Below are 16,026 nucleotides of genomic sequence, written 5' to 3' on the forward strand. Positions count from 1 at the left end.
GCAGAGTGAAAATCCTCATTATCAGCAGGTTTCTCTTGCTGTGGCAGAGTTGTTTAAAAAACAACAACAAAACAAACAAACAAACAACAGCAATCCCCCCTCAAACGGTTGCAACACATGGCGATCTCTATTAGGCATGCTCCGGAGGCATGCCTATGAAATAAGCCAGTTTGTAATTAGCTCACGTGCACGTTCACATCAGCCCGATAAAAATCCAAGCTCGACATATTTTTCGCGATCGCAAATGAGCGCGCTATTTCATTTTCTATTCACATCAGCCCAAACATCAAATAGCGTGCTAGTTCGCATTAATTATCCTGCTATTTCGGAAATTTTATTTCCCGAGTTGGACTCGAGAAATTTTCTCGATCAATTAGCGCGCTAATTTGTATTCACATTATCATATAGCGCGCTATTTCGTGATCGGGGTAATTTCCCAAGTCAGAAAACAGCGCGCTATTTCGAAACATCGGGCTGATGTGAAAACGCCTACTGAGACAAATGACCTTTATACTTTCTCGGTTGGTTAGGCACTTCACTCGTTTTAAAATTGTAATGGTGCATCGGCTTGCCCGACATAACGATTTATTATATTCATATTCAAACAAAGAATGAACTTGCGTAGACCAGGTGACCAGAATATGGTCCGTCAACTTAATTGAGGAAGCATCAATTTCTTGATTTCGCATTGCTTGCATTAACAAAAAGTGATTCTTGTTTCTGTTAATCGCTGAAAAGATTCACCTGATTTGAATGCCAACTGGAACGAAGTTAATTTTGTCACAATCAGTTGTAATTTACCTGTTTGATGGAACTTTCGCCAATCTGAAGAAGCCTACAAATCCAGTAGGCGAAAGTCTCATCAAACATGTATTGTGACAAAATGAACTTCTATCCCGTTTCTGTTAATCTTGCCCATATACCGGACCTGCTGTCAGGTGGATGTACTGGCAAGTAACATTTACGAGGATAGCATGAATAATCATTGTATCACATAATTATGCTTATCTCAATAGACGTTTTCACATCAACCCGATAAAAAAATCCAAGCTCGAGATATTTTTCGCGATCGCAAATTAGCGCGATATTTAATTTCCTATTTACATCAGCCCGAACATTATCAAATAGCGCGCTAGTTCGCATTGTATGTATTTTCCGAGGGTCCCATACCCTACAAGCTTTGCTTTTTAGTGGGACCCTCCATTTCCATTCTAGTCTTTGTATTATGTATTTGTATATACCTTAGAAAAGGAATTCCTGTTGTTACTCGTGATCACATGTACGTTTTTTTTTTTTGAAATTGTCACAAATATGTTCTGTTAATGTATTGTATATTATTTTTCTTTGTTTATTCAATGGAAATGGAAATAAAGTTGAACTTGAACTTGAACTTGAGCATTGATTATCCTGCTATTTCGGAAATTTCCCGAGTTGGGCTCGAGAAATTTTCTCGATCAGAGCGATAAAACTAGCGCTAATTTGTATTCACATTACCAAATAGCGCGCTATTTCGTGATCTGGTTAATGTCCCAAGCAATGTCCCAAGTCAGAAAATAGCGCGCTATTTCGAAACATCGGGCTGATGTGAAAACGCCTATTAAATTTAAAAACCAGACTTCACGCCTACTGGTACAAATAACCTTTTTCTGCTCATGCGCAAAGTTGAACTACGAACTGGCCTATACTTCAACGCTCGCCGACATGTTGTGAATATAGCTTCGTACGTGTTGTACGGGCGATTCTCTTTGGTTTCGCTTGAAACACGAGAAAACGTGGCGATATCTATGGGTTCATACGTTGAAATTTGAACGTATTTTAAAAGAAATAAACACGGCGGTCAAGAAAAAACTTTGTTCGTTCCTGTATTGTTGATTTTAAACAACTTTAATTTGGTCATTGTTTTAATAAGACCGACAAGAAAAGAGGTCCATGAGTCATACAGCTCACGAGTCATACAGCCCATGTGTTGGACACTGGGCAAATAAAGCCCATGAGTTCGACACTATAGGTAAAAACAGCCCACTAGTTCACAGATAAAACACGGGGCTTAATGTGTCGGTCTTGTGGGCCTTGTTGGCTTAGTGTCGCACTCATGGGCTGTATGACTCGTGAGCTGTATAACTCATTGGCTGTATGACTCGTGGGCTGCATGACTCGTGAGCTCTACGACTAGTGGGCTGTATAACTCGTGGGTGTCGGTCTCGTGACGTGCACCCATGTGCATCGTATCTTTTAGTATTCATTTCATGTTTTATTCTCATATAGTGTAGCTGAAAATTGGAGAGAACCCTTCGAGATAGTTATGAAAAACTGACTTTTTATTCCACATTGTTATCATGGAATATATTCTTTATATAAATCTCAGAGTAGCCAAAGTCGCTCATAGACTTTCGCATCCATTTCATTAAGTCTCTCATATAGTCCATGGGCCAAGACCCGAAAAATGGGTTGTTGGTACCACCTGAGGTGGCACAATCTTTTTGGTGTCCGTTTGTTTGTCGGGCATAGATATGCTTATCAAGCTATGATAGCATTTCCAAATGAGTAGCTTAGTCATAATAAATGATTTTTTAACCAATTTGGTCTCGTTTGTATATCCCTATACTTCTGAATCGAAACTAACCGCTATACAAAGAAGAGCACTGTCGTCCACAGGTGTTCTGTTATAAACGCGGTGCGCTTAGTCTTTATTCTAGGCAGCGAAGGGAATATCCAAAGGGTTATGATGTCCACAGCTGTGACGCGGTGCGCTTAGTCTTTATCTAGACCAATGTACCGTTATCATATCTAAAGTTCCTCATAAAAGGGATTATCTATACTGTTTTTATACTACCCTATCAACAAATACATCAGTTTTAAACAAAAATCACTCTGTTCATTTACAATATTATTCATTATAATGTATCGTAGTGTACCGGTACATTGTTTTTGCATTATCTTATATCGTTGGATGGAAATAAAACGACATTGGCGTGGTATTAGCGTTTTCACCGTAGCGTTTTCGCCGGAAAATGATAAATAATTGAAAAATACGGTAAAATTCACGAGGAATTGCTTTGTTGTTGTTGTTGTTTTTAGATAAAAGGATATACACTGTATCAAACGCTTTGGATATTCCCTTCGCCGTCTAGAATAAAGACTAAGCGCTGTGGACATCATAACCTTTGGATATTCCCTTCGCTGCCTTGAATAAAGACTAAGCGCACCGCGTTTACAACAGAACACCTGTGAACATACCATAGAGCTGCATTTTACAGCTCTATGAAACATACAGAAGACAGTGGTCTTCTTTGTATAGCGGTTAGTTTCGATTCAGAAGTATAGGGATATAACAACGAGACCAAAGTGGTTAAAAATTCATTTATTATGACTAAGCTACTCATTTGGAAATGCTATCATAGCTTGATAAGCATATCTATGCCCGACAAACAAAATGACACCAAAAAGGTTTTGCCACCTCAGATGGTACCAATATCTGGCCTGGCCCATGGACTAATAAGTGTGTCTTATGAGCAAAAAATCTCTCATAGACTTTCATGAAACGGACTCCAGGTGTCTCAATAAGTTTGCTTCGCTTCTTTTCTGTATATTCTATTTGTATATTCTATTTTCTTATATATATGCTTGTATGCTTTAATTATTCTGCTGTATTTTGTTATACTGACTAAAAAAACAATATAATTTAGCACTGCGTTTTATCGTTTTATGCTATTCTAGGATATCTTGTATAATTTTCATCCAACAGGTCCGATAGGCAGCCTTCTCGAGATGAGCTTGTGGGTTCCGCTGGCCAAGCTCACGTATTGTGCCTACCTCATCCATCTTGTTATCGTCATTTCCCAGGTCGACTATCAGAAGACTCTTTCACACTATGATCCTCTGACATATGTAAGTGTGCTGTTTCCATTTTCTATTGTTAAGATTACAAAGGGTTATTTGCGCCCATGTGACGAGGAAGTAAACGCGCAGGCGCGCGCGCACACACACGCACACACACACAATCTAACCAAGTTTTGTAGTTATGTAATGACACATGTATAAATTTACCTACTAGTATCTATTTTGTCCTTTTCTTAGATACTATTAACATACTAATAAGCCTTTTTACAGGCTGTACCTTCTTTACAATTATTAAATTTGTAACTTGTTTGTCTTCTCACTCTCTCCCCCATTTCTCCTCTTCACGCTCTCGTCTCCATAATTATTTCCTTCACTCTTCACTTATCGTTTGATGTTATTGCCTTACGTCTTTTCGTTTTTTCCGTTTCTTTCTTCTTCTTTTTTTGTTTTTCTGAACTATGTCACTCGTATTTTTATTGTTAATTTGTATAGGCCTAAGTACTTTGCCACCAGTTTTGTGTCCTTCTCACTCTTCCCTCATCACCTCTATTTCTCTTCTCTTCTCTCCCATATCTCTCTATCTCTCTCGTCATATTTCCCTACCCTTTGTTTCTTTTTGTTCACCACATATCGTGTATACATTGTATATTTCCGTACGTTTTTCTTTTTTTCTTTTCATCAATCGTATGTCACTCTTATTTACTTTGTTATAGTTGTTTTGTATACTTTTAAAGTTATTTGCAACTCTGTATCATTAAATCAATTATGTGATATTTGTTTTTACATTGGACTCCGATACCCAGATTATGGGTTGTTGAGTAAAATAAACTTTCAACTTTCAACTTTCAACGCATGAACACACCACTGTCACCACATTCATCCTTCAGGCCTATTCCCCATACAAATTGCTGTCCTGTTTCTTCACTCTCCGCATCCTTTTTGGAAAGACGTTTGTCAAAGAAGGCTCGAAAGAAAAATGAAACGCGGCGTCTGCATTCGCTTCAATACACATGTCAATGAAATATGAAGGCCGTGTCACACCTTTCCGGGCAAGCTACTCGGGCTTGTTGCGAGGAGGGATTTTCCAGCACGCAGGAGAACTTCCCCGGGCGGACAAGAATGTTGCGAGTTTCGCACTTGTTTCTTACCTACTAGACGCGTGCTACTTATCTTCTACTTGCGTGTATTCCGTGTGACCTGCCTGAGAGCTTTGAAACCGATCCGTTTTCTGTTACGAGCGACTTACAGGTACTGAGAAGTACCTGTGTTGGAGTTGCCTGAGAGGTGCTGCCGGTAAGGGTCTCCTACTGGTGTTCTGCCTGTACCTCTCGAGCGAACCCCCACGACTCACTCAGAACAAGTTTTGAGCATGCTCAAGGCCTTGTCACACCGTATCTGGGGAAGTTTTGCGGCTTGACTTGCGGGGAAACAAATTTGCTACCCGGAGCTCTCCGCAGTTGGTCCGCACCTGACAGTATCTAGCGCATATCTCGCCTGTAGTTGCCCGGAGGTGCGCACGCAAGTCCCATTTTACCGCAGCCAAATTTTGAGCATGGCCAAAACTTTTTCCAGGTGAGTCGCGGAAATGCCCGCAGAGATCCACTCAGAACGCCATAGGAGGCCCTAAGCGGCAGCACCTCGCAGGTAACTCCCACGCATGTACTTCGCAGCCCCCGTATGCAGCCAAGATAATGACATTCTTTGGGACTTCTGCCATTCCTTCAGAGGAATTCCTTCACTGAGTTGTCAGCACCCACGCGCCTGGTACATACTGTAGGTCACACAGTATACCCGCAAGTAGAATTTAAGTAGAACGCGTCCAGCAAATAAGACACATGCTCTGACTCGCTCAAATCCTTGTCCGCCCTCAGAAATTGTCCGGTATGTTGGAAAATTCCCACCCACAACAAGCCCGCGTAGCATGCCTAGAAAGGTGTGACAGGGCCTACACATGGTTACGGGTAAAAAGATTTGCGTGCGCACCTCCGGGCGACTACGAGTGAGATACGGTACGTGCTAGGTACTGTCATGTGCGGGTCATCTGCGGGAACCTCCGGGTAGTAAAAATTGTTCTTCACAAGTCGCACGCAAGGCTTGCCCGGAAAGGTGTGACACGGCCTTAATATAGTATGTGAACTTTGATATGTGTAAAGAGAAACCCAAGAAATACTTGATTATCTTTATGGATGTGGAACTTATGGAGTGTATTAATTCCGGCACGGCTGGCGTCTGTTAGAGCGTGTTACCGATAGGCGCGTACGTTCAGTGATAATTGATTCTGATAAATTAGGTCTTCTGCATCGATGTCAAATATCATAAAGATAGAACATATATGTTGTAACAGTACTTAGAATGGCTCAAAAAAAATCATCTTTCGCAATTTGGAGTTTGCTTGCAATGTATCAAAAGCAGTGGCGCATGTAGGGAAAACGGCGCCCTGGGCAAGCGTGAACATTGCGCCCCTAATTTTTGAAAAAGTGTTCAACCCCAGCCCCATCCTGGTAGTCCACATGATATGCTTTTTCAAGCACTTAAAAGGGTTTTTTTGAGGGTGATTTAAATGTAATAAATTTTAATAGATTTTGGCGAGCGAGCGCAGCGAGCCAGCCGAAAATTGTTGTACTTCAGCTTACAAAACATGGAATTCTTGTCATTTTTTGCTTATTGAATCTTACAATTCTAATCAAGATATAGTGACGGCCCTATAGATAACGATTTATACCAACAAACTGAGAACGAAAGAAATTGCAGCCGCTGCTCCGTTGAACATTTTGCCTGCTAAATATAAAATGACATGTTTGAACACAATAGACATAGGCTGCGTTTATCAACTTTCCCCAGTTTAAACGACTTTCGAAAGCCCTTTCGATAGCCCTTTCGATAGCCCTTTCCATAGCCCTTTCGAAAGCCCTTTCCATAGCCCTTTCGAAAGCCCTGTCCACTCCCTGTACTATTAATGTGCCGCTTGTTTTCGTCGGCTGCGTTTATCAACTTCCGATAGCCCTTTCGATAGCCCTTTCCATAGCCCTTTCGAGAGCCCTTTCCAAAGCCCTGACTGCCTGTACTATTAATGTGCCGCTTGTCGTCTAAGAAGGGACGGCGAAAAGCAATTACCATCATAAAGACATATCTTCCTTTGAGAGTGATGAGTCATGATACAATGGCACATGAATCAATTGTCTTCCTATCTGTGAGGCAGCTCCAGTTTAGCACATACTTCAAATATTTCTGAGTGGCGGCATGAGACATGGGATCAAAGGGAATGAGACTGTTGTTACTCTATTTCTCAAACCTTGTTAGAAACACCTCCTTGTTCCAAGCATATGCGTGCATTACACACAGCTGTATGTATACACCAAAGAGATTATGATATACACCTGTGTACACGTACTCGTGTGCACTTTACGTGGCGCGCGTCTTTTCAGAAACTGGAAACGCATGGTTGCGTAACCGCAGTAGGGCGACCTAAAGGGCTTTCAAAACAGCTTTGCGTTTATCAACTTCGAAAGGCTTTTACAAACAGGTTTCTGATATAAACCTGTTTAGGAAACCTGTTTGGATCGTCACAAATTTCGGGCTTTCGAAAAGGCTTTCCTAAAGGGCTTTCAAAACAGCTTTGCGTTTATCAACTCGTGAAAATTCCTTGAAAGCTGTTTGGATAACCTGTTTCTGCCGAGAAAGGAGAGTTGATAAACGCACCCTTTCGTAAAAGGCTTTCCTAAAGGGCTTTCAAAACAGCTTTGCGTTTATCAACTCGTAAAAATTCCTTGAAAGCTGTTTGGATAACCTGTTTCTGCCGAGAAAAGGAGTTGATAAACACAGCCATTGTCATTTTGTCCGCGTCATCATCACGTTACTGGATTGTTCTTATCTTCCTTTTTATATAAATTTTGGCGAGCGAGCGCAGCGAGTGAGTCGAAAAATTTTGTATTTCAGCTTACAAAACATGGAATTCTTTTGTGAACACAATAAACATTGTTATTTTGTCCTCGTCATCATCACGTTTTGTTTTTAATCTTGTTTGATTTGGTTTACTGCCCCCCCCCCCCCCCCCATTCTCCCTCCCCAACCTCCCAACCCCCGGACCGGGCGAGTTTTTTTCTTCTTCTTCGTTTTTTTTTTTTTTTTTTTTCGTTTTTGGCACCCCCAAGGAGTGGCGCCCGGGGCACGTGCCCCCTTTGCCCCCCCCCCCCCCAATACGCCACATGATCAAAAGGATCTACCGAGGAACATATTTTGCTGACGCGATTTGCCAGGATAATGAGTTGTTTTGAGTATTTTGAGATCAGAACTTCGAAATAATCAACGCCGAATGAGCAGTTCTTCAAAGATCCCTATCACGAAACAATCGCTTGGTGTTTTTCTAGCGTGACCCTAGTAATGAACTTCACTACGTTAAGGGCGTTATATGAACATACTCATTTACATATACATTCACAAACATTTATACATAGTATTACATACGTCAAAGGAAATGAGGAACTTTTTTTTTCACTCCCCTTTCAGTGAACTTCTATCACACAAAGGGTCCCTGTACATGCCTCATTGCACTCTGTACATTCTTGTAACTACGTCCTGGCCGAGAATAGCCTAATTGATATACTTGTTCGTATGGTGAAGAATTATGAAACATGCACGGTGTAGCTCGAAGTGGTCCTCAAAAAATGCTGCTGTACATGTAACTTCGAATATTCGAATGTTCCGATGTTTGGTCGCGCAGAGGTTTCGAAGCCATATATTGCACATCTTTCCCCTGTTCCGTGGATTGAGAATAACAATGAAAAAGAAAGATTTCCTGGGATATTTTTTTTTGTCACGACATCTGCTACAGAATATTACATGGCAAATAGGCACCTTAAAGAAGACAACCGGGTGACTTTCAGACTCTAGCATTTGTACGTCTGTATATGGTTGCACTGGGATACAAGGGAGCACACCAATTATCAGTTGGGCTGCTGTAACGTCTTGACATGTGGCTCGTCAACTTAGCAGCTGAAAGCAAGCCTAGAATTTTAGAATGAAATATACTGTGAATTATTTTTTTATACATAATATTGTAAACATAAAAGAAAATAGCAGTACACAAATCTGTTAAGTACAAACCCCATAAAACATACACACGCATAAATCCTTAACCATGGTCTCTTAATGTTTTTGAACAATACCAGTGGCAGAAGGCCTTCTCTACACTTGTTGTCTTTTATCTCAACTTATGATAACATTCGGTCCTTCACTGAGGTGAACTAAAGTCTTACTCGTATACAGTATCCCTATAGGGCTGGCGTCACAGTGTCCCGAAATTGGCACTGGATGGCTATACGACTGGAATTTTCACTTCGCGCGAAGATGGCTTCGAACTTATCCGTATATAGTTAAAAGCTGATCACTAACCAAACAAGTACGACCGTTTACTAATAGCCTCAGAAATTCCACTGGCGGATATACAATTAGGGCTTTAAAATGCCTTTGCGAATAACTCGATGAATGAAGATCAAAGTCGAATTGGAATATTTCCTTTATTGCATTTCAATTTTGCTCAACTTCGGGGCAGTGACGCCTGCATTACTAAATCATCATCAATGACGAGTTAGCCCAACCAGACGCCTTGTCCAATGGACACCCTCGGACCGATAACAGTTCAGACATTTTTCATTAAGCACAGTGACACTGGGAGAATGTTGTTGGTCTAGAATAAATTCACATGTTTATGTTGTAAAATCTCGTGACAGGGGTCTACCATTCTAAAACTAATATCTTTTTGTGAACACAGTCATATTGTCCCAGACATCACGCCAAACCCCATCCCAACGCATTTGAAACATGACGGTCATATTCTATATGATTTCGCGCACCCGAAATAATTAAAAAAGATTGTCGTGAGGATAGGTTCATAACCGGACAACTACCTGGGAAAACTACCTCTCGACAACTACTGGGACAACTACTCCGAGAAAACTTTTCCTATAATAGATACCTCCTTATTACAATTACCCTTCGGGCCCATTTTACTCTAAAGAAATCTATCTCAAAACAATGTACAGCTAGCTCCCCAGATACTTCGTAATGTATCTCCGTGTTTTCTTCTTCTTTTTCTTATGTTATTAACTCCCTGTTTTGATCTTTCTTTCATTTTCTCTTGGTCATGATAGTATGTTTTGATCTTTTTCATCTTCTTCTGCTTATGTTTCTTCCCTTATGTTTCTTTTTTATCTTTCTTTGATATCCTCTTGCTGTCTTTCCATATGCTATTCTTTATTTGCATCCTTCCATCATTGTGTTGTTGTTTTTTTCTCTTTATATTTTTCTTCATTTTCGTTAGGGGTAGTTGCGGGGATGTGCGGGCTGTGGGGGTAGTCACCCAGGGGTTTGTGTTCCTGAGGGTATAATTGCCCTAGGGGTAGTTGTCCTATATAGGGGTAATAAGTATTGTTGTAGATGGTGGTTGTCTTGTGGATTAATTGTCCTCAGTATGATTGTCCTGGAGGCATTGACGGGGGTTCCTGTCCTATAATCCATTTTTACCTGTCATGTACACATTGATGAGGAACTTGCTGTCTGTACAGCCTTGTCCACTTAAGCAGTATACCCTCATTAAACGGAGCGAATGATTCTTTAAATCAAATTGGACAAAATTACGTTGACTGAACCTAAATGCCTGCATTCTGTGTTTCCTCTTTCAATCCCGTGTTCATTCTTCTTACCCATTATTTTCCGACTCTGTCACCAACGTTTTGTTTCATCTAGGACGAAACTACATCTTTCTCCACGTATTTTCTCGTATCTGTAGACCCTACTGGTCATGTGCGTCGAAGCAGAATAAATGAAAGTGTGTTTCTACATGGCTAACCCTATACATTAAAATGACTGGACCATTTCGACGATAACAATGCAAATAATGATGATGGTAATAATATGTCCACCGAGAGTATAGCCTTTTAATGTTAGCTACTCTTTCAGAGCTTCCTCTCAATTACACCCCAGCATTGCGTTTCCAGCTTAATATATCTCACATATCCGTGTGAGTGAAATATCATTATTTCAAGGATTTTATCGTCATATAGGATGTGAACCCAGAACTCTATTCATATAAGTCCAGAGGCTCTTCCACACCACCATAATTTTCCCAATGTTGACATACGGGCATTGCGTGCTGTGTAGGCCTGTATCATGGGTCCGGGAAGAAGATATCATCTTCGGCTTATCATCTATTAATCAAAATGTGCCACACATTTGCCCGTCACGAGCCGTGTTAAAGAAAGCTTTGTCATTAATTGATGTATCGTCATTCATTAAATTAATCAATTACAAATTAAATCAAATTATCTTATTCATTAATAAATCATGTGACATCGTGACATAGTAGTGTAGTAGAACAGTTAATGGTGTTTTTGCACTATATACCAGTTGTAAGAATGCTAAAAGAATGAGAATCAAATTCAAAATTATGGAGTCAAATATATCTACATGAATGTCTCTCTTCTGCCTAATGTTTGTTAGACCTGAGTATGCGGATATTTGAAAATGTAGTGAAATCAAATGTTCGTCTCTTGTTCGTCTGTCCCAGAGTTATGTCTACGTTGGCAACCTGGTGTTCTCCTATGCCTCGGCCCTGATCCTCTCGCTGCTGGTTGAAGGCCCATTCATGGGGCTAGAGAAGGTCATGTTTGGCCACTTCAAGACGTCTTGAGTCACCTTTACGAAGCCACTTCGTTTGAAACGAGAAATTCTGTATGTACAGAAAGGTTATGCATCTCTATCATTGCACAACTGCACCTAACTGCCTGTTATTCATTGACCCTTGACTGCTTTAATCGGAAAGGGAGGACACGTACTATTCAGTGTGAACATCTATATCGTAAGTTGGATAATGATTCTTCATTGAATGGCAAAATTTTATATATCATGTCGACACAAAGTTCATTGTACAACCTCTGAATTTCGCTTGATGTTTCAGGATCAATTACTTTTCGCTAAATGTATGTTATTGTATAGATCAGCAAGCCAAGAGTACATAGAATCCTTATCTATATACCATATACAAGTACCAAGCCAAGTCATACACCATGAATGCGTCATGTTTGAAGCTATCAGATAAAAGATAACGGAAGATTAATCAAACAAGAATAAACATTTGTCATAAACTTTATGATGGTCTACCAAAGAATTCTTAACTTTCTATAACTATATATGTCGCGCATCATCTTGTATTTATTTCGTTGTACATGTTTACATAATATAGCCTGTAGTGGTCGTAACGCTTATCCTTTAGAATGTATGTGAATCAGTTCTTCTAACATACGGCAGTGATTCCACTTACGTAAATGTATCTAACTACGATGACATTATGGCGACGGTTCTATCTCAGCAATTTTTCAGAAGCGAACATGCACCAATTCGGAGGCTTCACTTGATTTGACTTATAGACAAAATATTATCATTTTACAACGTTACTTTATAATTATTGCTTGTTCATCACCTGAAACTTGACTACTCCCTTTTTGGGAGAAATAAAACGGCAAGAGTTATGAAATAAGAGAAAGAGCAAGGAAGATGTACATGCCTACGAACACATCCTTATATGTCACTTAAGAATGTAGAGAGTGAGATCGAACAAAATGAGTTTGTGGGTAGAATTATGCTAGTAAAGTTCTTTAAACGAAAAAAAAAATGCGTTCGGATAATATCCTTTTTGGCTCCTTAGTTTGCCATGATCTATGCACTCTTTTGGTGCCATTGGTTGGAGGAATTTTACTGACTTTACCTGCTATAGAAAACTAATCCAGTGTTCTATAAATCATTGACTGGCTATCGTCTGTTATATAATCATTTGCTGATTTGAATACCTCTCAGAATGAAGTCATCAATATAAAAGATAGTTGTTACAATCTTCCCTTACACAAGCTAAACCGTATCTAATACCAATTTCTTTTATGTCCTTTTTTCTCAGTTTTTCACTATAATAGATTTGTCAGTGATGTTAGAGCCTATACAGATGAAACTAACTACTCACGATACCATTCAACAGTATTGGAAATTGAATTCGAAATAAATTTAAATTCATATATTCAAATGATGTGTCTCGAGAGTAAATATCACCTCCATCCTTTAAAGAAACTATCATGCGCAGCTGTGCATATCTGTATAGACGCAATGTGCGTGTGGTAATGGTGAGTATAATCTCTCCATCTATGCAACATGCACAGACATACGTATGCATGTGCGTACGCATACTGTATAATCATTCACAAATTCATATATCAAAAGTATGCATGATATAGTAGAATTAGCCACAAAAGATGGGAACAACATCAGCGTAATTCATGTCAAATCAGATTTATTCACGAAATTGTGGCAAATATGTTAATATCAGCTGAAAATCACGAGTAACTAAGTTATCATGTATAGGGTAGTATTCGAGAGTGAGTCAAGAACGAATGGAAAGATGTGTATACATACGGCTTTGGGTCTCCTGTTGATTTGATTGTGTCTGTTGTGAAAGTGGTGTGACACAGGAAGCGGGGCTTAAAGATTTGGATTTGCGTGCCTCCTTAAGCCGCAAAGGGCTATTGAGACATCCATTTGCAAGTTGGGGTTATTCTTCGACATTGGGGCTCTTTGGATAGAGCGTTCCGAGTGTATCAATCCAGAAAGATCCCCTCATTAGGATGGTTGTGCGCATTTTTGGATTAATTCAATCCCGGAGATTGAGAGACTTTTGATTGCGTAGATTGGAGGTTACGATGTATGGTGTAAGGGAATGTTTTCCCCTTTGGTGCCGGATTAATATGTATCTGACCTGGTGTTGGAGAATCAAGTGTGGAGTCTGTTTCTTGTCTTACCTTCATACGTATAATATGTACACTTCCTGCAGGTTTAGAGGTATATTAACCAATTAGGATTTGCAGTTAATGTGAGAGGTTGTGGAAAATGGCTGATGTATCGCAGGGCTGATAATCTTCTTAGTATGTGTGACATACTTAGGACGTGTGCATGATGCATCTGGTTGGAAAAGTTGGGATTCCCCTGGTGGATTTGTTATGGGTTGGGATCTTGGGAGAGAGCATCTGGCGTGGAGTAGGAGATCGCGCTGAGTGGCACTTATGTTCTATGAAAATCCATGAAAGCTTATAAGTGCTTCCGTGAATAGACGATATCATCTACCGCCTTCTCGACCTCTCCCGTGTTCGAGGAGGCGAGATCTCGTCTTCTCAGCTTCTTGGGTCCGAGATATGAAACTTTGTCCTCTTGACCTTTTGGGGTCTGTATAACGAGGTTTTCAACATTCAACATGGATGTTGGCGTACCTTTTACGCATCATGCAGTCCCACCCCCGCAAACACAGACACAGACACAGACACATACACACTCACACACATACACACACACACACACACACACACACACACACACACACCGATATCAACTGAGTTCCATTTAGGTCATATACTAGGTGAAACCGTCGTGTCCGCCGGACATTATTCAGGTGGATAACGATGACGTGTACAGTAATGGAATGAACTTAATCTTGATGTTCTCGATGTTCTCCATGAAGATCTAGAGTTTTAACTGATTTTTTAGTTCTGGGCCCTGCATGGTTTTGTACCAAACTCTCAAGCTTCATGCAATCCCACTGAGTCCATCCTCTTGGCAACTAGATGAAAAAAAAATAATTAAGTACATATCATATCATATACATGTTCCTCCCCTTGCCAATACTTTTAACCAATCATATAGATGATCATTGGTCATCTGATGAATAATATGCCCTGGTCACTCAAAAGGGCAATGTCGGTATAATAAAAACCGGTGTCGGCATGTAAGGACCGATTTCAGCACATTACTCCATGTCAAATGTAAGCTAGGCCTCATGAGACAGACAAAACTGTCACTTCTCTTGTTTTGATCAGTGTCATACTTCTACATGTTATACATTTTATTTACAATTAATTATAATTGGTACTTCCTCGCCTCCATCCCAGGGGCATACAGCTGACCATTGGTGAGAAATAGGATGGCTCTCATCAGGATCAGGGCCCTGTTTCATAAAACTGTTTGTAAAGTTACGAACAACTTACGAGCGACTGGTGATCAGTTCTGATGTGCTATACTTATCAGAATTTCCATAATGTTCCATAATTCAGCACAAGAACTGATCACCAGTCGCTCGTAAGTCGTTCGTAACTTTACGAACATCTTTACGAAACACCCCCCCGACACTTTCTTTTCTCCAAACGAAGAGTCTTCTCAACACTTTAGGCCTTATTTTCACTATAGGCCTTTACAACGTTTCCTCGAATGAACCTTCACAGCAGTTCAACCATTTATTATTAGATACCTTGTTTCAAGAAAGGCATTCATCAGCAGTTTGGACTCCTTTTTATGGACTCTAGATGGTCTTGCCGAACTGATCTGTAAGTAAATTTCCAAACATATTCGCAAATACAGAAGATCGAGCGGCCATCTGTCGGTATAGATTACTATAGATGTGAATAAGTTGTAGCCATAATCACGGGTGTAAAAATGAAAAGCTGCGCGACAGACCGTTTGATCAACACCCAGTACAAACATAGACAAAGTGTGGGGGGGGGGGGGGGGTTAGGGTGGAGTTGGAGGTGGAGGTACACTATAGATGAATCCGACTTCAGAGCACTATAACTTGTGGCGACCGTAACGGGGGGGGGGGGGGGGGCCTTAGAAAGAAGCACAGATTAATGCTAAATTAAACAACAACAACAATAACAAAATTCCAATGGACTATTGCCCCGGGGTGATCCGGGGAGAGATCCGTGTTGACGCCTTGGACATCCTTGGACATCTGTGTACGTCCGTGTAGATCCGGGGACATCCGGGAGACCAACACGGCAACTTTTGGAGGTCAAAAACATCCGGCATCATCCGGGCATTGCTGGCAGAGCAATCCGGGGTGATCCGTATATGGCTGCCGTGTAGCTGCCGTGTTTGTCCGTGTAGACGCCGCGCTCTTCCAGCCTTATCCGTCTAGCTGCCGTGTCGATACCGTGTGTACAGTCATATCAACGCTCATCGACACTCCATCGAGGTTGAAACTATCCCGGATTCCCCCCCCCCCCCGAACTCCTCGGATCTCCCCGGATCACCGTGTAGATCCTTGAGCATCCGTGTTTATATGTGACTGGGGCATTAGCAATGAGCCATTTGCGTTGCTAT

General features: G+C 40.7%; 1 protein-coding gene across 1 annotated transcript in view; it reads left to right on the forward strand.

Annotated features, from left to right (window-relative positions):
• The window catches only part of LOC139724928 (nose resistant to fluoxetine protein 6-like), a 35,859-nt gene extending 24,332 nt beyond the window's left edge, over nt 1-11,527 (forward strand). Inside the window, exons 13-14 of the mRNA XM_071636049.1 lie at nt 3,746-3,888; nt 11,405-11,527. Of these exons, the coding sequence (XP_071492150.1) occupies nt 3,746-3,888; nt 11,405-11,527 (266 nt within the window). The remainder of the gene's footprint in view (nt 1-3,745; nt 3,889-11,404) is intronic.
• Nucleotides 11,528-16,026: the final 4,499 nt, after the last annotated feature.

This window comes from Diadema antillarum, unplaced genomic scaffold (genome assembly GCF_040938485.1).
Source record: "Diadema antillarum isolate AM-2024a unplaced genomic scaffold, OU_Dant_1.0 seq00000005_RagTag, whole genome shotgun sequence".
Classification (NCBI taxonomy): domain Eukaryota; kingdom Metazoa; phylum Echinodermata; class Echinoidea; order Diadematoida; family Diadematidae; genus Diadema; species Diadema antillarum.